Raw genomic sequence first — 21,017 nt, 5'->3', positions numbered from 1 at the left:
TTACCTTGGTCAGTGATTTGTATTATTCAATAGCAGTAGTAATTTGAATTGCTATAGGTAGGGCTTTTTTTAAAAACTGAGATAGGCACCAGCATGCAATATCAAGTTTTCATATAAAATGTTTGCTATATGGCCCATGAAAACATACATAAACGTGTTTATTACATGGCCCATGAAAACATATATCCACCCAAGAAGTTGTACCGGAATGTTTAATGCAGCTTTATTTACAATAACCAAAAATTGCAAAGAAACCAAATGTGTATTTGCCTGTTGAACTGATAAATAAATTGTGGTATGACCATACAATAGGATGCTATTTAGCAATGAAAAGGAATGAACTCCTGGTACAAGCAACAACTGGAGCATTTTTAAAAAAGAAGTATTATGTTAATTGAAAGAAGTCAGAAATAAGATATATATAATATGATTCAATTTATATGAAATTTTAGAAAAGCAAAACTACAGTGATAGCAGATCAGGCTGCTAGGGGCCAGGAAGTGGGAAGAAGGAAGTGACTACAAAGAGAACAAAGGAACTTTTGGGGTTGATGACAATGTTTAGAATCATGACTTCAGTGGGTGTTACCTGATACACTTAAAAGTGGTAAATTTTAGTGTGTAAAAGTTTTATCCCCAGCTACTCAGGAGGTTGAGGCAGGAGGATTACTTGAGCCTAGAAGTTAGAGACCAGGCTGGACAGTAGAGTGAGACCCTGTCTCAAGAAAAGGAAAAAAAATGAATAAAGCCAATTTTAAAAATTAGACACAGATTGGACATGGTGGCTCATGCCTGTAATCCTAGCACTTTGGGAGGCCGAGGTGGGTGGATCACTTGAGGTTAGGAGTTCAACACCAGCCTTGCCAACGTGGCAAAACCCCATCTCTATTAAAAATACAAAGAATTAGCCGGGCATGGTGGCACATGCCTGTAATCCCGGCTACTTGGGAGACTGAGGCAGGAGAATTGCTTGAATCCGGGTGGTAGAGGTTGAAGTGAGCCAAGAGCTCATCACTGCACTTCAGCCTGGGCAACAGAGCAAGACTCCATCTCAAAAAAAAAAAAAAAAAAAACAAAAAACAGTAGCCACAGTCATCAACCTGTTAACAACATCTAATGCTTCTTGGAAGCTGATATCTTATTAGCAGGATGTTAATATGAGAATACAGGGACAATTTTTACTTTAAGAGAATAAATGGGCATGGAAAGAAAATTTGAATAAACAGGAGGAACAAAAGAAGTTCCCTAAAATGTTACTTGTGTATTTGCAATGAACCTAAGTCTGAAGAGAGATCTTGAAAACAGGAACTCCGGTTCATTTATTTTTAGCATCCCATATAGTTGCTATTAGCCGAATAATTTTAGTGTGTCCTGCTGTGCTATTAAAGAAGAAAATTCTGCTGAGAAGTCATTTCTCTCCTTTTTATATTCTTTGCAGTGAGCACACCCCACTTTCAGGAGAGGATCTGGTCATCTGCTTTGGCAGAGGGCTTATCTTTAAGTGAAAAGATCTGTCTACATATGCTAAGGGTGATATCTGGTGAAAGCACTGGCTTTGTTGAAAAGCTCACAGAGAAGGGTGTGTGTGCATATGCGTGTAGGAACCAGCTTTGTATCATTGTATTAGAAGAGCTAGGGGAGGAGAGGGAAAGAAAGTTAATTATACATGTTCCCTTTCTGCAGTGCAGAAAGGAAACAGTTATGTACTTAGAAATCAGTCAGAATGTATACAAGTTGATCTAATTTGTTGCTACTACACAACTCAATATTTTTAGAGGGGGGCATAAATCAGATTTTCTATTAATTTACTCAGCAGTGTCAGCGTCTTTTCTTAATTTGTATTAAATAGCATTAGTTTATAACTTCAGATTAAATTTAGCCTTTTCATTGTAATATTGTATGTTTAAAAAATCTGTATGTGCTGTTTGTTATTTCTTTTTTTTGAGACGGAGTCTTGCTCTGTTGCCCAGGCTGGAGTGCAGTGGCGCGATCTCGGCTCACTGCAAGCTCCGCCTCCCGGGTTCCCGCCATTCTCCTGCCTCAGCCTCCGGAGTAGCTGGGACTACAGGCGCCGCCACCTCGCCCGGCTAATTTTGTTTTGTATTTTTTCGTAGAGACGGGGTTTCACTGTGTTAGCCAGGATGGCCTTGGTTCCTGACCTCGTGATCCACCCACCTCGGCCTCCCAAAGTGCTGGGATTACAGGCGTGAGCCACCGCGCCTGGCCTATTTCTTTAATTATGGCCTGTTGAGAATTTCTTCATCCTTCCAGCAGAAAATCCCATCAACCAGACTACTGATCCCTTAAGATTTCTCTCTTTAATTATGAGATTAATAGCTTTTCATATTATAGTGTTTCTAAAGAAGTGTGTTTGATAAATGCATAATTTAATGTGTATCATCCCCTTGTTTTATTTTTAAAAGATACTATTAAATGATTATTTAACAGTTCATACTCTTAAAAATATGGTTATTATAGTTTTCTATAAGCCACAATTTAAAAATGTGGGCTTTGAAATCAGATTTCAGTTTGAATTCTGGCCAGTGCTCTAGGTATTCAACATATCTAGCATGGGGATGAAAATATCTGTGATTTCATCCTTATGTGGAAAAGGGCTTAGTACTGTGCTGGCCATTTAGTAAGTGGTTAATAAGCTGTGCTGTCATTTACCTGATCATTGCTGCCAGAGGTTGGAGATCCTTGGGATATGAATGAAGCTGCCCTCACACATTTGGACTATCTGATTAGTAATAAGGACCAAACCTAAAAGAGAGGTAGTAAATGAGTTGAGGCGGACTGGGGCCTTTCCATTTGTCACTGTGGAGTCCTGTGGGTCTCCATTAAGGCTTAGGTTATATGGAGATGGCTGGGTCTGTGAGGCTTAGGCTTAGGGGACCTATGAGGCTGGACCAAAAAAAATCTAGACATTAATCAGGGCTAGAGCTGGAGGTTCTGTTGTAGGTTTGCTCATGTGGGCGTATGACTGCAGATTATAATCACAACCCTGAGTAATAAGTGCAAAGAGGAAGGAAGGCAGGATGTGAAATCTGTTGGCCATGTTCCACACAGTCTGGTCTGGAGTGTATGTCAGTGTGAGCTAAGGACCAGCAGAGACCAGGATGGATGAAGGCCTGTCCAGGGGCTGAATGGACTCAGGTGTCAGCAGGGCCACCTAGTAAAGGTATGGAGTAGAACAATGTTTCTACAATTGTTGCCGAACATGCTTTGTTCTAGCTGGTTGGAAAAGCAAGCTCCCTTTGGTTTGAGAAAGCATTAGGAGAGTCTGAAAAAAACCTGACATTTCTTCAAGTGTTTCTCCATAGAGTTTGTTTTGTTTTTATAAACAATGCTAGCATGGTTGGGAGGAGCAGAACTGGGAACAGGGTTGGGAGTAACAGGCTTTTATTTCAGCTGAGTTTGAATCAAAAGTACTATAAGCTTTATCTCAATTTCATCAGTTACTAGAACTGATATTGCTTAAGGAGCTTGCAGGATTGACAAGTTGGAGAAATGTTGAGTAATGTTTAGTCCGGTAGCAAAAGGAGGGGCCTGTGCTCATTTGTGAAAGCTGACATCTAGGGGGAGGTAGTATAACGCATGGGCTGTGGCCTGATAGAGACAGATTTGAGTCCTCATTCTGCTACTTGTCAGCTGAACAAAGTCATTGCTTCTCTCAGAGTTTTAGTTTCCTCCTCTATAAAATGGGAATTGTAAGTTTGCTACTTCTTTTGCAAGGTGGTTGTCAGGATGTCATGAGGCAATATACCAAAAGCAATTATCACATGCCTTGGCACAGGCTTAGCACTCACACATCTTAATGCTTCTAATCAGTTGTTATTCATTGAGCATCTACCATTTAGGGTGTAAAAAAAAAAAATACAAAGCATCTAGTTATGGGATCTGTATCTGTTACAGTCTCTGTATTTCAGAAATTCTTCCATGGTTCTATTGTGTGTCTTAGAGCGGTGATTCTCAAAATTTAGTGTGCCTAAGAATCAAATTGGTGGATGCTGTTTAAATGCACATTCCTAAGCCCCAGAGATTCAGATTGAGTAGAGGCTCAGGAGTGTGCATGTTAACAAGTCCCCTCCTGGAGCAGACTTTTGAGCCTGCCCTAGAGTCACTTCCTTTCACCAATATCTGAATTTACCCTTCTAGACTTCAAGATACCAGTGGAACACCATCAGGAATTTTCAGATTAGAATGATCTCTTTTAGATTTGCCTTGTGCTTTTTATCTTGAGAGACACGATGACTCCAGGAATGGAACTCTGAGAAAGAAATGATTGAACTATAAATCTATTTCTGTCTTCCTTAAACTGTGTGACCTCAGACAACTCAACCTTATAAGCCTTCAGTTTTCCTCATTCATCAAGAAGACAATACCTGCACACCCATCTAACAAGCTTGTTTTGAGCTTTAAATGGAGGGATGGACATATAAAAGATTTTTTGTGAACTTTAATGCTCCACACAAAATATGCTCTTACTATTAAAGAAAAGTGAAACTTGTCAAGATTGAGTTTAATTTGGCATATGTAGGTTACTTGTACCTTGGGTTACATATCTTAGTTGGAGAATGTGTGAACGTTTCTCTTCTACTGGTGAGTTCTCTCCCTTACCATCCTCTACCCACATTTTTGTAAAGGATGTTTTAGGGACCCTGATTTTAGGAGCATCTGCAGCCAGCCACAAAGCTGGCATTGGTCCTGTTTAATGTCAAGATCTTGAAAACTGTTTGTTTTGGTAATCAAAGCTATATTAAAAGGCATATGTCTTTTTAAAAGCAGATAATCTCTTAAATTCTGTTTTTTCTTTGAAAGCTTTTGCTCAAAGCAAAATGGCCTTTCCATTTATAGAATATAATTAGAGAATTGGTTTATTTGTGGAAGCTTTTTCCTGTGAGCAAGCAGGGGAACCATGTTTATCACAAGGATATCCTGGCTGGCCCGTCTCAAAGCTTTGCAACTTGAATACCAAAGCTGTGAATTGTACATGAAATATGAGAGTGCCTAAACTTCCTAAATGTTTTTCAGGTCGTCTATGCAGTAGCTGTTCAAGAGTGGGTTCATTTTATTGTTTGAAAGAAGAGTATTCTGTCACACTTCTTTGTTTTTAGTTAGACCACATAATAGTGAATGAAAAACAACAAAACAGTAACACAAGTCTCGCTTACCCATACCTCCATGTTCTGTTGAATAATACATAAATTGCCCAAAGAGTATGTTTTGGAGAATACATAGGAATTTTGACTCGTAAATACTGACTTTCCCTAGACCTTCATATACTGTCTTAGATGTAAATACATTAAAAAAAATTGCTGATACTGGTAAGTTTTATCCTCGTTGGATCTTTGCATAAATGTTACTCTTTTTTTTTTTTTTTTTTTTGAGACAGAATCTCACTCCGTCGCCCAGGCTGGAGTCGCCCACTGCAACCTCCGCCTCTTGGGTTCAAGCAATTCTCAGCCTCAGCCTCCTGAATAGCTGGGATTGCAGGCACCCACCACCACGCCCGGCTAATTTTTTTTGTATTTTTAGTAGAGATGGGGTTTCACTGTCTTGGCCAGGTTGGTACTGAGCTCCTGACCTCGTGATCCACCCACCTCGGCCTCCCAAAGTGCTGGGATTACAGGCATGAGCCACCGCGCCTGGCCAAATGATGTTATTCTTAGTGGAGCCTTAAATGTTTAATTTGAGCATTTAAGAAGATGTTCATCACTATTTTGGCCCATGGTAAACTGCCTTCCAGGACAGTCTAATAACCCAAAGAGGTAGATGGTGTGTTCTCACTTGTAAACATGTGAGGACCCTCAGGTGAGAAGAGGTAGACTGATTGACCTTAGGCTCCCCACACCATATGTAGAGTTAGCTGTGAATCTTGTCTTCTGGTTTCCAACCAGTGTTGACTCTTCACAGGGATTATGTATACCTAATTAGAAGTATGTGTAAACTAAAGTTTGCTCATTAACTTGCTTATTTATTTGCTTTCTCCTGACATAGTTTTCATTTCTAACTAATTTAGAATAGTGGCATGTGGGAGTGGTGACTGCATTAATAGCAGCCAGAAACAACAGCTGACAGCAAGGGAGGAGTGAAAAACAACTCAACCAGATAATCATGCCAGTTTAGGACTGCTTAGCAAATAGCCCCACACACCCATTAGCTGCAGAGGGTTTCTACTGTAAGAAAGCCCAGAACAATTATACTTGTTGAGCTGACCCCATATTATCAAGGAAAGTTTAAATTATGTTTAGTATTATATTCTACTTATGAAGGCAAGGGAGTGGTTTAAGATTTCCATATGAGCATATTTACCACTGAAAAGAAGGCAATGCCACATTATTTGGAAATTTATTCAACCAGACTCCCAGGTTCTATACTGCATTGCCATGATTAAGGTTAATAGGCATGGATAGGAGTGAAAGGAGTGGCACATGCAATTGTTCAGATGAACTAGAAACTTGATAGGGAGACAGAGAAGCAGTATACCTGTTTAAAGTCACATGCATTGAAATAGGTCTGTTATGGAACCATGTATTAAATTTGCCTTTTACATTTAATTACATAAGACAGTGGAAACTTCTCCTTTTTTCCTTTGAAGCAAAAGAGAAAACTAAACAAACATGTTTTACAGGTTTTTAAAATATATTCTATAAAGGCTTTTTTTTGCATTTACATTTTAGAGAGGATTGTGTCAAGGTTTTTGTGTGTCTGGAAATGTGTAATGAACAATATTGTCAATTTAATACAAAACAAGCAAATAGCTGAATATACCTGAACTATGATGTTGAAAAAATCAAATAGGTGGATCTAAAAGTATATACAAATTGAGGATGAGGGAAATGTTTTTTCAGTAGCTTTTTCCCTCAGTTTTTAAAAATTAGAAAAATGACTTGTAAAAATTATAATGTATAACATTTTAACATCATTTCAAGCACTAAAGAAATGAAATGTTTATTCACAGCTTAAGGCATCTATTCACTTTCTACTGAGAGATAGGTTTTAATGTTTCTGAAAAAAGTTTTGGAAATGGAACAGATGTATAAAATTTTATTCTGGAAGAATTCTTTCTTACCTAACATGAGAAAGTAGTAGGGAGGCCCCTAGCTTTGAGACCATGGAACTGTTTATTGGCCTAAACATACATTATGTTGTGCTTATTGATAAGAGGAGAGACAGAAAAAACATTATCTTTCTGCACATTGAGTATTTCCAAAATTACAGGCCCACATCATATTTTTCTATAGTTCCTTTTCTATATTTTTTTTCCAATAATGCTTATATTTGAGCCATTGTGAAAATCCATTTGTATAACAACCTGACCTTCACTTTGGACTTCATTCCTTGTGTTTCAGGTGAGCCAGCCATGAGAGGGTATCTCGTGGCCATATTCCTGAGTGCTGTCTTCCTCTATTATGTACTGCATTGTATATTATGGGGAACAAATGTCTACTGGTAAGTTTCATTTTGTTATTTAAAAATAACTCTCAACCTAGTCTTTCACACAAATCCACAAATTATAATAGAGGGTCCTATTAAAAAAAAACTTGTACTATTGTAACATTTTGAATATTTTCTTGCTTTTCATTGTAAATTGGGGTTTTACCATTCCAGTGTCCTATAGATTGTATCTAGAACAATTTAAAAGTTGACAAGCAGGGACATGGATGCAGCTAGAAACCATCATTCTCAGCAAACTATCGCAAGAGCAGAAAACCAAACACCGCATGTTCTCACTCATAGGTGGGAACTGAACAATGAGATCACTTGGACTCGGGAAGGGGGACATCATACACTGGGGCCTATCATGGGGAGGGGGGAGGGGGGAGGGATTGCATTGGGAGTTATACCTGATGTAAATGACAAGTTGATGGGTGCTGACGAGTTGATGGGTGCAGCACACCAACATGGCACAAGTATACATATGTAACAAACCTGCACGTTATGCACATGTACCCTAGAACTTAAAGTATAATAATAATAAAAAAAAAAAAAAAGAAAAAAAAAAGTTGACAAGCAACACCTACTTTCTAGTGACTTCCCACTGAAGGCATGGTGTTAACCATCTTTGGGTTATAACATTCTTTATGCCATAGATCATCTCCTTGAGTTAATGGAGTAATCACTGGGCTCAGTGGTACTTAACTTTTAGAACCTAAAATGCTTGCATAATAGATTATTGATAAACTACAGATACTACATATGGTTTCCTTTGTTTAAAAATATTTGGTGAATGATGATATATGTATCTTTTGAAATAGCTTTGACTTGAAATACCACATATAAAATTTTGAAGAGGCACAGATAGTTCTACTGAAGAGAAAGCCTTTGTAATAGGGATTTTAACCTTCTCATTGTCAGTCCTTTGGCTAGGAAAAATGTTTTGATGACCTTTAAATCCCAAATGGGTGGCAGTATATAATTATGCTAAAATAAATCACATAACTTCCTGTCTTAGACAAAGAATCAGTACTTTTTGCCAGTGTGTCATAGTAGATCTTAGAGCATGTTTCTAACTTGTGCTTACTTGATGAAAAAAAGCTGATGCTTCTGCATTTGATTTCATTACTGGTTGATTGAAAAATAATTGTAATGCTTTTCACGGAAGGACGTTAGGCAAATGGCCACTGGAAAAAACCCAATGCCAGGTGGGTAGTTTTGGCCCTAAAGTTTTAGGCTTTGGACCCAAATATCAGGCTAGAGAATTGTGAAGTCTGATTATGTACTAAATGAGGACTACATCAAGGGGATCTTCCCTACATCTTTGCCACATTCTCTGTCCTACCCTTAGTAGTGGAAGACAAAAATAGAAGAGAAAGCAAAAAGCTTACTAGATTGCTACTTTCCTACAAATCCTATTGTTGGTCACGGGGAAAATGATAAAGAAGGTGATGAAAAGGATCTCAATCAGCAGTCTTTTGTCATCAGGGTTGAAGTGACCATGTCACTCCTCAGCTAACACATTACTATAGTCACAGGAAGTACCTTGGGATATTAGCTCAGTTGTTTGTCAATGAACTTGCTTCCTTAAAAATGATTTAAGACAGACAATTGTGTTTTTCTTTTAAAAAGTCACCCAAGGTTGGGCGCGGTGGCTCACACCTGTAATCCCAGCACTTTGGGAGGCCGAGGTGGGTCAGGAGTTCAAGACCAGCCTGGCCAAGATGGTGAAACCCCGTCTCTACTAAAAATACAAAAAATTAGCTGGGCGTGGTGGCGGATGCCTGTAATCTCAGCTACTTGGGAGGCTGAGGCAGAGAATTGCTTGAACCCAGGAGGCGGAGGTTGCAGTGAGCCAAGACCGTGCCACTGCACTCCAGCCTGGGCGACAGAGTGAGATTCTTTCTCAAAAAAAAAAAAAAGGTCACCCAAAGGTTGTCTTCACGATATCCTAAAATTGTTTTCTATGTTTTAATGACTTTAGAAATCAATATCTTCATGTTATCCTCCAAATATAATTGAGATTTCTTGGTCTAGTATGCTAGTCTACCATATTTATGTATCTTCCTTATGTTTAAATCAAGGAGCCCTTGCCATTGTGGTATTCACAAAAGATGTTTTCCTGCGTAAAGAGTTTACTAGCCTCATAGTTCAGAAACCGAGCAGTTCTAACTATAGGGATTTTGGTACCCACAAAAATGGAAAATTGTGTCTGTCCATGAAGGGTTTAGGGTATTTCCTTCATTTTGAATTCTGCTGATTATAGAAGAAAATTGATTAGTTTTTAAATACTAATTCTTCACATAATTGATGATCATTAATAAGTTTTTGTATTAAGCTGTTTTCCTCTTTCCCGGCTAAGTCTGGATCCTGCCATCCACCACCCCTTTCATTTGTTTTCCTTGTTGTGCTCCGTCATGTTTCACAATACCCTTTTAAACTGTGGAGACAAGTACTCCATTCAGGAGCACACAAGGGCTAACCTATGCCAAGAATAGAGGACAGTTAGAAATGACTCTCGATAGTGTTATTTGTAGAGTCCCCCGGATCCCAAGGCAAGGGTCTGTGGAACCTGCTCAGGTCAGGTGTTCCTGTGGTGTTTGCTGCCGGTGTGCACCAGCAGATGTGGCAGGAGGAGTAAATAGCCACGTGCCGTTGGGGTGAGTTTGGGTTTCTCCAGCTTTCAGGGACTTCTAAAAAGTGAGCCTGGTTGCAGCTTCTACAATGCAGTAATCCTGGCCCTTCTCTGAAGGTCCTTTGAATCATTGCTCTTGGAATCACTTATGGGTTGCTAATCACCTCAGCCTTTCCACCCTCCCTTGCCTTACCTCCATGAATCTCAGGTGTTCGTAGGGCTTGGAGAAGGTACTGGCACACCTCAAGGGGTGCAGGGAGTATTTTTGTTTGCTGCCAGAGAACCTCTCAGTGGTGGCATGAATGAGTTCCCAGGTTATTTGCTTCCCTTTGGGCAGGGTGCCTGGTTCTGGTTTCTGACTGATGTTATTTTTGTCTTATAGGGTGGCACCTGTGGAAATGAAACGGAGAAATAAGATCCAGCCTTGTTTATCAAAGCCAGCTTTTGCCTCTCTGCTGAGGTAAAAATATACCAAAAAAAACCTGTGGCATACAAAATATTCCAAATGTGTTTGTAATCATTTTCCACACTTGTTTTTTTTTTTTTTTTTAATGCAAATCTTAGCAGTATAAAGTGGACAGCCCATATTTAAGGAAGAGCTTGAATATCCTGTCTCTTTTTGTGCTTTTAGTCAGAACTCTGCATATATTTTAAGAAAAGGCATTGAGGAACTCAATCAAACCAGTATTCTTTTCACACAGGTGAGGCTAGAGAGGTCTGTTTGTGTTTGACTATAAAAAAGCGAATTGTTCTTTAGGGTTTCATTTTTCCCCCTGGTTGCTCCCATGTTATTTTCCACCCTTATTATTTTGTGGCTTCTCCTTCCTTGCCTCTAGGTTAAACTTTTTGAGTAGAAATTTTCCCTTTTATTAACTTTTAATGAACTACATAGAGTGCAAATAATGATTGTTGATTGTGGCTCTTGGGCTTTGTAAAGAATTTACTTTTCTATTCACAAATGTTTTTTTCCTCTGTCACCTTGACTTTGACAGATTGCTGGTCAAAATGCTCTAGATAACAAGAAATAAAAGTCTGTTCTAGGCATGTTTAATTGGGTAAAACAGGCACAATCTGTTCAGCATTTTTTCTATGAAGCATTAAGAATTCATTTTTTCCCTATTGTCTTTTATTACTGATTTTTAACTCTTTGGGGCTACAGATCCCTTTACAATCAATCAACTCTCCGGGAAACTGCAAATACATAAGACTTTTTTGTATATGATTCCAAGTGTGCTATGGCTGCTTGTAGTCTTTCTAGGTGTGCGTCCAGTGAGGACCACTACAAAACTGGAATAGTGTTTTAAAACTTTTTTGAACATGACTCACAGGAAGAAATACATTTTACTTGGGACATAGTGCAAACACATATTTATAATAAGAAAAAAAAGAATTTTTACCTTTACTACTCCAGATATACTGTGTTCTGTCCCATTCACTTTTTAAAAAGATGCTGATCATGACTCACAAAATTGATTTGATGAGCCACATATGGGTTGCAGACCACAGGTTAAAATGCTACTCTAGAATTAAGGTACTCCCTAACTTTAGTCAAAAAAGATAATCTTTTCCTTTCTGAGAAAACCCAAAAGGTTTAAGGTATTTATGCAAGATTATCCAGCAGGTATATAAGCCTACAGTGTAAGTGACAAGTAGATTTGTGTTTGTCATGTGGACAGTATTCTTTGACAGCAGTCCCCTAGAGTGTACTTGAGGCCACTTTCTCAGAAACAGAAAGGCCAGCAGCAATTTGGAGAAGCTCTTCTGGGAAACCTGGACCTTTTATCTTCAGTGTTATAAAGAGAACATCTTTCTTTATAATTAGGCTTGGGTGTGGATTTCAGCTTTGTCATTTATGGGTTAGTGACCCCAGACTTGTCACAGCTGACACAACTTCACATATATGGTACTTTTAAATTTAGAAATAGCTTAGCATCAGTACTTTTATAATATTACTTTGCTTTTTCCTATGTATGGCTGTTATTTTATCACTTGCTGTTGGTTTGTTTTTAAGTTTTATTTTTACTTCCTGAGTTGTAACATCATTTTCATCTTAGTAGCTGCAAAGTGTTTTCATTTCAGTTGTGTAGTTCCATTGAATACCCCATTCTATACATTTTTCATATAGCCAGTATAACGATATGAATTCTATGCTAGAGTTATTTTTAGTTTTGATTTTAAAAGCTTGCAAATATAGTAGGTATTTGGCAAAATCATTCTTTATCTTTTCCTTCCAGGTTTCATCAGTTTCACCCTTTTGTGTGTGCAGCTGATTTTAGAAAGATTGCTTCCTTGTATGGTAGCGATCAGTTTGATTTGCCCTATGGGATGAGAACATCAGGTCAGTAGTATTATTCTTACCTGGTTCTGTTAAATTTGACTGGTGTTTGATGAGAATGGCATGTTAATATAATTTTATTCTTTCTGCTTCCTAATGATTTCCAAGGGATATGATTTTGGGATGAAATGAAATGAATTATATTTTAAAATATAAATTCCCACTCCTTTTGAGGCAGTAGAGAACCAAAGGATAACAGGGGTGGATTTTTTGTTGTTGTTGAGAAACGACTTTTTACATTTGCTCTGCCAGCATGTATCCATGTGAGTTCTGGTGCCTTAACTTTATTCTGATTTAGAATTAGCAGGAAAACCTGAGGGTTAGCTTCCTTCCTAGCTTCCCATGGCTTCTTTTTACCTGTGAGTTTTATTTCATCGGCATTTCTTATCTCCTTAAGCAGTCTTTTAATTTAACCAGTGGATGTTTTATTTTTATTAAGAGATAATGATTCCATCTTCTAATGATAAAACACTTCCCCTTCTGCTTGTTGATAAGTGATTGGCCCTATATAGCATTAAGTTCTAGATTTTTGAGGGATCATAAAAGCCCAAGGTGATAAGCCTACAACATTGTGAGTCAGATTTTGCTTATTCAGCTGATCCTGTGAGGGTGGGGGTTGTATTTTTTGTTTTATTTTGTATTTTAAAACTATTTTGCAGAGAATTTGAGAATTTAATTGGGTTAAACTTTCTATTCTAACCTCAATTTCAGAATCATGTGCTATTTTAAAATTACATGATTGTTTTTCAGATTAAATGTGTTGTGTTTGGGGAGGTTTTGGAAAGTGTCTTTAGAACATTTACCATTTTGAATGGGAGTAGTGCTGGCTAATTGCAGTTGTGTCATTAATTTTTCACAGAATAAATCAATGAGGCTATGCTGGTTGGAAATGGGTTTGTGGGGGAGGGAGTAAGGTGGTTTACTAAGTACTAAAAAGACACAATTATCCTTTTATTCATAACACTCCATTTGTTTTCTAGCGGAATATTTTCGACTTGCTCTTTCAAAACTGCAGAGTTGTGATCTCTTTGATGAGTTTGACAAGTGAGTTTATTTCCTTGCTTCTAGTCTGGCTTTTAGCTTCAGCTAAACTGGTTCAAAATATATACCCCAGAAATGTAAGGTGTATTTACTCAGGAAAATTTCATAGCTTTTGTGTATAACCAAAATTTCTAGTAGTAACTTGACACTTTAAAAACTACAAAATTAATTTAGATGCTGCGTAACTGGTTGGCTCAAAAGTTTGCAGAGTCTTGATGATGATCGACACTGGTCCTAAATCAGGACATTTTCAACCTACATTCATTTTTTTCTAAGTTGTTCCTACTTAAGAATTAGTTCACCCCCTGCTAATCAGCTCATGGCCTCCCTTTACAGGCTGTTTCCCATACTTTGCCATGTATCCTCCAAACTACTGATGAGATTCTTTCTGTTTCACTTGTTAAGGAGATTATTAGATTTTGGAAGCAGCTCTCTGCTTTTTAAATCAGAATTATATTTGAAGGACAAATATACTTGCTTTGATGTTTTCTAACTACAAAAGTAATTTAGCTTTTAGACAATTTTGTCATTAAATTAACCCCATATAAATTGAATTGCCAAAAATAGGCTTCTTCACTGTTGGGCTTATTTCACAGAGGTAGGTTTATTTCACAAAGTTTCAAGCCACACTTTAGAATTTGGCCAGGGTGCCAGTGTGATAATATGGGTAATCTACAGATGTCAGGCCTCCATTAAAAAGGAAAATGACAGAAATTACCCTCTTGCCCAAGAGAATAGGCAGAGAGTGGGGGTAGTGGATGGAGGTCTGAAAGTGGAGATAGAGTTTACTGTAAGAGCAGCATTAGATTTTGTCCAGGTTTATCTCATTATCTCATTCGGAGACCAAGATGTTTGAAGTGTGTATTTGTGTAATATGTTTTGGTTCATTTCAGTTTTTTATAATTTCAAACTATGCCATCAACCTAATCAATTTTAATTTTGATTGCATATCAACAGCAACCATAAATTTTTTCAACCCCCAAATTTGTATAGCTCTAATTTGTAGAATATTGTTTTTTGCAGACCTTTCATATATGTGCTTTATGTTGATTCTCTCTAATTCTGTAAGTTTCTGGAGAAACTGAGGCTAGGCACACAGTTTGTTACACTTGGTAAATGCCAGGCCCAGGATGTAAACCTAGATAGTTCTAACTCCAGTGCCTGGATGTCTGAGTTAAGAGTAATAAAGGTGGCTCGATGTTGTGGCTGATGCCTGAAATTCCCCAGCACTTTGGGAGGCTGAGGCGGGCAGATCATGAGGTCAGGAGTTCAAGACCAGCCTGGCCAACACAGTGAAACCCAGTCTCAACTAAAAATACAAAAATTAGCTGGGCATGGTGGCGCATGCCTGTAGTCTCAGCCACCTGGGAGGCTGAGGCAGGAGAATCGCTTGAACCGGGGAGGTGGAGGTTGCAGTGAGCTGAGATCCACCACTGTACTCCAGCTTGGGTGGCAGAGTGAGACTTTGTCTCAAAAAAACAAAAAACAAAAAACAAAAAACAAAAAACAGAGCGATAATTGTGAGTCCTTAAATGTTTGCAGCAATTATCTGCAAATATTTGTAAAGATGCTTGACTCTAAATGCAAGCTACTGTCAGGATTCTGGAGGATATATGACTAGAAGTTTTGTTCTTGACTAGTTTTTATCTAAGAACTGGACTGTGCTTTGTTTAGCTGCTTTTACAGCCCCTTGTCCCACAGGTGTTCATCTGTTTGTGTATGCCTCCATCAGGCTAATTTTTCTCTTCTTGCTGACTTGGTCTTGCTGTTTCCTGCCGCTTGTCTCCTGTAACCAGAATTTCCCCACTCCCCACCATCATGCTAAGTTCATTTCTTAGCATTACCTTTGTTGGGAGAGAAGTAGGGTGTAGTTGGTGAGGAGGGACTGAAAATCATGCTGACTGCAGAAGTCCTAATAGTCTGAAGTTGCCAAGAGTCTGAAGGGAAGTAAATGTATAGTCAAAGACTCTAGATAAAGAGTGAATGACAAATATCCCCGTAGGATCCCCACAGAGGGAGCACAGTGACACATGTTTTGTAACATCACAGATGTTCAGTTAGCATTGCTGAGTTGCGTGTTTGACCTGGGCAAACCTTAGAGTATTTCGAAAATAGATAGGAATATATTTATGACACTATTATCTTCTATTTGCATAGCGCTTTTCAGAGGGGTTCACCTGTTACATTTTGCCTATATTTTAAGTGAGTCATTCTGCCTTTATCGTGTGCCCAGTGTACAACACATAGAAGAAAACAAGCCAGGCTGTGCCTGAGCCACACATTTAAACTCCAGAAAAGCAGAATGGACTGAATTGCCTGAATGCTGCCTCTGAGTCAACTTCGTTCCCAAGTGACCTTAAGTTCCTCATTTGTCTTCTCAGTCTGGGAATAACGCTCTAGACGAAAGATGTCTGAGAATAGTCTTTCTTTCTCAGGCAGAGAATTTAGACTGCCCTTGGCAGGAGAGTCCTCCCTGAGCCCCTGGCTTGTGGATTGGTGAGCTGGGTCCACACGTCCAAGGAGGAAGGTATTAATATTTAGGCTGGCTTGTCCTTCATCATGGGTCTGTAGGTCAGAGAGGAGGAGCTGAGGTAGAGACGGATTACTTTCCAGTTACTTTCCTCCTTTTTCTGCTTTCTTTACTGATATTTATATAATTGCTGACCTTGCTCTGTGCTTATTTTTTTCCTACCTGTGCTCTGGGAGGTGCTTGATATATTTTGAGTTGTAACAGCTAATAAGCACTTTTTTTTTTTTTCCTTACTTTTTATTCTCCTTCCATCCTCTCTGTCCCTTCTAGAAAGGCTCAGATGTTGTTTTTGTTGTTGTTGTTTCAAATCTGAATCCTTTAAGATTCTACCAGATATAAGTTGTAGTTTTGTCAGATATCTTGTCCAGCATGTATGATGCCCTCAGTCGGGATAGATTCCACTGTGAAAGGGAAAACTCAAAATAATCAGTTGTGATTGTAAGAAGGAAGTATTCCTTTTGTTCAGTTTTCGTGTAAATGAACTCTGCAGGTGAACTTTCCGGGGCTGGTTCGGTGAGCATCAGGGACCAAGGCTGCTTCTCTGCCTTGACGCCACCATTCCTAAATATGTGACTTGTTCCTTCTGGTCCGGTATGATGGCTGGAGTTCCACCAATCACGCCGACCTCCCTGCCAGCCAGCAGGAGGAAAGGGCGAAGGGCATACCCCAACCCTTTGAGACATGCCTTCTTCTTTAAGGACATCTCCCAGAAATCATATATAACACTTCCTTACGTCCAACGATGTGCTGGAACCAGTTGGTGCCAACTTGTGAGAGCTGTATCTCTTCCTATTCAGCTCCATGTTTAGTGCCATCAAGGTGAAAGCTTGAAATACCCAAGGTGAGAGTATTCGTACCATGGGAATTGGCAAACATTACAAATCAGGGCTTTACCCATTCATACTCCTCCCCCTCCCCCAGAACTGATTGTTAAACATTGACTAGCAACCACCGTTTGCATCCCATTGGATAGGACTCCATCACAAGGCCACCCCTAGCTGGGATGTGGACCGGAAAATGTAGTGTGTATTCCAGGTGAGTGTGTGCTCACCTTCAAAAACAAACGTGATTTTAACAGATGAAGGAAACAAGATTATTGGGGAACAAATAGCTGTCTTTACCAATATTCTGCATCATTTCCCTCGTCCCCATCTGTTTTTGTGCCTGGTCACTTTCAGGATTCTGAAGTCAAATATATGACCCTGCTGTCTAACAACCAATCTCAGTGCATCTTTTTTATCTGCTACTCCTGCTGATTTCTCATGGACACAGGCTCTTCTCTTTATTCTCCAAAGCACAGCCAACATAAGACGACTGAGTTTAACAAACTTCACTGAAGACTGAGGATTTTTAAAGAGAACTGCAACACAGAAAAGGAATACTAAAAATGTGCCCATATTCCAAGACCCTAATCCTTCCTGACTGGCCATGTAGCTCCTTAGCACCAGTCTGCCCCTAGCCCTGAGGATTATTGCTTTCTCCCCAGTGGAAGTGCATCCTCACACAGCTAGAAACAGCAGCAACCCTAAATTATCACATCTCAGCTCCCACTTAAAATGCACAGACAAGCTCCCCCTCCCCAACCACCACCATTGCCTTCTGAAAGCATGCCGAGTTTTGTGAAGAATGCTTGAGTCCTGCAGCACAGGTGGTTATATAGTAACTACACATAAATATCTTACCTAACAACAGCACCTGTGTCAAGTCAGTTGCCTGCTACATGGACAAGGACTTGTAAAAGCTGCTTGGTTGCTCTCTCAAGCAGCAGCCATTCTGTCAGCATCAGCAAAGCGGGGGTAGACTGGCCACCAGCCAGGCTGGGAGCATGCCCTTAGAAAACTGAAAAAACAATTAGACATGAGTGGTGTATTTATTAAAAAGAGTCCTCACTCTATAAGGAATATCAATATCTGCATCCCTGCTTTAGACATTCTGCTGTTTTGCAGAGTTTCTTTACATTGCAGGAGTTTTAGCCAGGAGAGCTTGAGGATGAGGGGAAGTTGTGATTCTGCATCAACAGAGTGAATCATATGTGGTGAATATGCAGAAGCAACCCCTGCCTGCTTTCTAGCATCTGCTGTGGTCAGATGTTGGGTAAAGATACAGAAGTCTCAGTACTTTTGTCGAAGAAAGTGGTCACTTCCATCAGAGAGTAACATACAAGATGTAAGTGATTTCCTTAAACTTCACATAACAGCAAACTGAGATCAGAGAGGTCAGGTTACTAGACCAAGGTCCTAAGAGGTGCTAAGCGCAGGAGCCAGAACTAGCAACCAGGTCTCCAACTACAGTTCCTTGTGTAGTTTGAGGATCTTCTGGCTGCAAGTAATAGTCTTCACTAGGAGTGATTTAAACTAAGTGGACATTTATTATCTCCTGTATTGCATAGACATGTGGATTCAGGTCTGCATATTTGTGGTTCCAGCTTGCAGTGTGGGGCTGCTTATGGCTGTACAGACTGTGGATTGCACAACTCCAGGGAGGACCGATTCATTCATATAGTTATCTCAATGGTGCTGACATTGGACTGTGTACAACTTGCACATATGTTTGGAGCGGCCCTGGTTGGGGGATTGAATTAGTAGCTCAGTAATGTCAAGGCTCCAGGGTAGTTTTTCTGTGGCTGTCTTTTTCTCTGATGTGTAGCTGCTCTTTTTGTTATCACATGTCAATGTCTAAGCAGAAAGGAAGAAGTGAGTAACGCAGTATCCTGTTCACATGATTCTTTTGGCAGCAGCAGAATCTCTTCCAAAAGCACCTAATAGACTTCCCTAATATCTTATTGCCCAGGGATGGGTCACATGGCTATGTCTAGACGAAACATTGGCAGAGGCAATGAGCTCACTATTGTAGGCTTAGGAAAGCAGGGATCTGCTAGCAAGGCACATGGGGTAATGGGTGTTGGGAATGTGACCAGCATGATTTGCCATAGACTGTTACACTGAAGGTAGAGTCATGTGTTTTAATGTACATGATGGTATTGAACGAAAAATGCATGTCAAAAAGCATTTGTAAAAGAAAACACATCATAGATCATTTGAAATGGGCAACTCACGTTTGCTTGCTCTATATTGATTGTGTTTGATGTTCCCCTCTGCATAAGGTAATGACTCTTCCGGCTTTTGCCTGACTTTATGAGAAACACGCCTTTCACCTGGGGGAAGTGTAATCTCTTACTACCACTGCTTTAGCAGCTTTCCAGATTTTCCATTAACAGGTTCAGGAACCCTGGAATTATTTTGTTTTCTGGGTAAGCAGTTTAGAGCATATGCATTTCCCTGCTTGTTTCCAGGGTGGTTGGAGGAGTTAAAGGTAATTGCTTCTCCAGACACAAAGTAGGGAAATAACCTCTGTATACTTAATGTAACAACCAAACTGAATTGTAACATGCACAGCCTGTGGATCAGGAAGTGTTTTAGATGGGACCATACAGAGATATAAATGATACTATTCTTTCCTCTAGGGACTCACAATTTACTGCAGCTATTTCTACATGAAAGTTATGTTAATTAAATATGTGAAGTTTTACAGTCACCCAAAGGACACTGAAAGTCATTGTTCCACATATAAAAAGGCAGAGGAAGCCAGGATCACAAGCCAAATGGATGAAGTCAAGGAGAGAATGAATCAGTCCTTTCAGAGTGTGGGGTACTTGCTAGGGAGCGAGGGAAGCAGTGAGTAATGAGGAGTGTGATTCAGACAGCTGATCTGTACCATTCCATACTTCCCAGAGCCGTGGTGGTGCTATGAATACTAGCTGTAGATAAGATGTTATTGCCAAAGACTAGTCCTAGAGATGCCCTCAAAAGAGTTTCTACATGATTCTCAGAAAAATGCGTAAATCTTTGCAGTATCCTTGACCAGGAGGAAAGGTGGACTTTCATTGATAAGGTTTCCTTTCAAAAGCATTGGTATGATTTCCTGTAGTAAAGGCCCTTCTCTCTTTCTGCTTGTCCCCTATAAGCTGAGAGGAAAAAAAAAAATAGGAAGTGAAACTCCTAAAAATATGGTGAAGTAGAGCTGTAAAGAATCTTTGGAATGGGCGTTCTGAATGAGGCAATGTCTATGTTATTTCTTCCTGTTTTTTAAAAGTCCTTGAACTGCTGGGACCATAAGTAGGAGAGGCTGAGTGTGAGGAATTGCCCTGCAGAAGAGATCTGCCCGAAACCCCTAGACTCCTCTTTTTTCTTGGCTTGTAGGGTATGTGGGAGGCGGTCCAGGACCTTGAGTCTGAGTGATGACCAGTGACATGGCACATGTATATGACAGATGGTGGCTACTCTTACCGTGATGCTCTTTGGGCCATGCATTATCTAGGGCTTGATGACCATCTGTATCTCAGTGTGATAGAGTGGAACTTCTGTGAGCACTAAGATCTAAGCTAAGTTCATTGATCTAAGTTCATTGTTGAGCAATGTTATAGAACTGACCACGTCTAAGACTGAGCTGTGACAATCCCATTACTGGGTATGTACCCAAAAGATTATAAATCATTATACTATAAAGACACATGCACGCATATGTTTATTACAGCACTATTCACAATAGCAAAGACTTGGAACCAACCCAAATGCCCATCAATGACAGACTGAATAAAGAAAATGTGGCACATAGACAACATGGAATGTTATGCAGCCATAAAAAAGAATGAGTTCATGTCCTTTGCAGGGACATGGATGAAGCTGGAAACCATCATTCTCAGCCAACTAACACAAGAACAGAAAACCAAACACTGCCTGTTCTCACTCATAAGTGGGAGGTGAACAATGAGAACACATGTACACAGGGAGGGAAACAGCACACAGTGGGGCCTGTCGCGGGGTTGGGGACTAGGGGAGGGATAGCATTAGGAGAAATACCTAATGTAGATGACGTGTTGATGGGTGCAGCAAACCACCATGGCACGTGTATACTAATGTAACAAACCTGCACGTTCTGCACATGTATCCCCGAACTTAAAGTATATATATATATATAAATAGACTGAGCTGAGTAACCTTTCCGGGGTCAACTTTAGAGATTTGGCTTGTGGATCAG

General features: G+C 39.6%; 1 protein-coding gene across 23 annotated transcripts in view; it reads left to right on the top strand.

Annotated features, from left to right (window-relative positions):
• The window catches only part of ST3GAL6 (ST3 beta-galactoside alpha-2,3-sialyltransferase 6), a 52,583-nt gene that overhangs the window by 17,641 nt on the left and 13,925 nt on the right, over nucleotides 1–21,017 (top strand). For 14 of the 23 annotated variants that reach the window (XR_012431742.1, XR_012431738.1, XR_012431741.1 and 11 more), the window contains 4 exons: nucleotides 7,355–7,454; nucleotides 10,457–10,534; nucleotides 12,309–12,412; nucleotides 13,390–13,453. Coding sequence is in view for 12 of the 23 variants with exons in the window: in XM_005548324.3 (XP_005548381.3) it covers nucleotides 7,355–7,454; nucleotides 10,457–10,534; nucleotides 12,309–12,412; nucleotides 13,390–13,453 (346 nt within the window). In the remaining 11 variants the exon portion in view is untranslated. Of the gene's footprint in view, nucleotides 1–3,088; nucleotides 3,181–7,354; nucleotides 7,455–9,965; nucleotides 10,100–10,456; nucleotides 10,535–10,705; nucleotides 10,776–12,308; nucleotides 12,413–13,389; nucleotides 13,454–21,017 lie in introns of those variants that run through there. The other 9 variants (XM_065539273.1, XM_065539272.1, XM_065539274.1 and 6 more) reach the window with 6 other exon arrangements.

The sequence above is a fragment of the Macaca fascicularis genome, chromosome 2, assembly GCF_037993035.2.
Source record: "Macaca fascicularis isolate 582-1 chromosome 2, T2T-MFA8v1.1".
NCBI lineage: Eukaryota > Metazoa > Chordata > Mammalia > Primates > Cercopithecidae > Macaca > Macaca fascicularis.
This window is presented reverse-complemented; position numbering and strand designations above follow the sequence as displayed.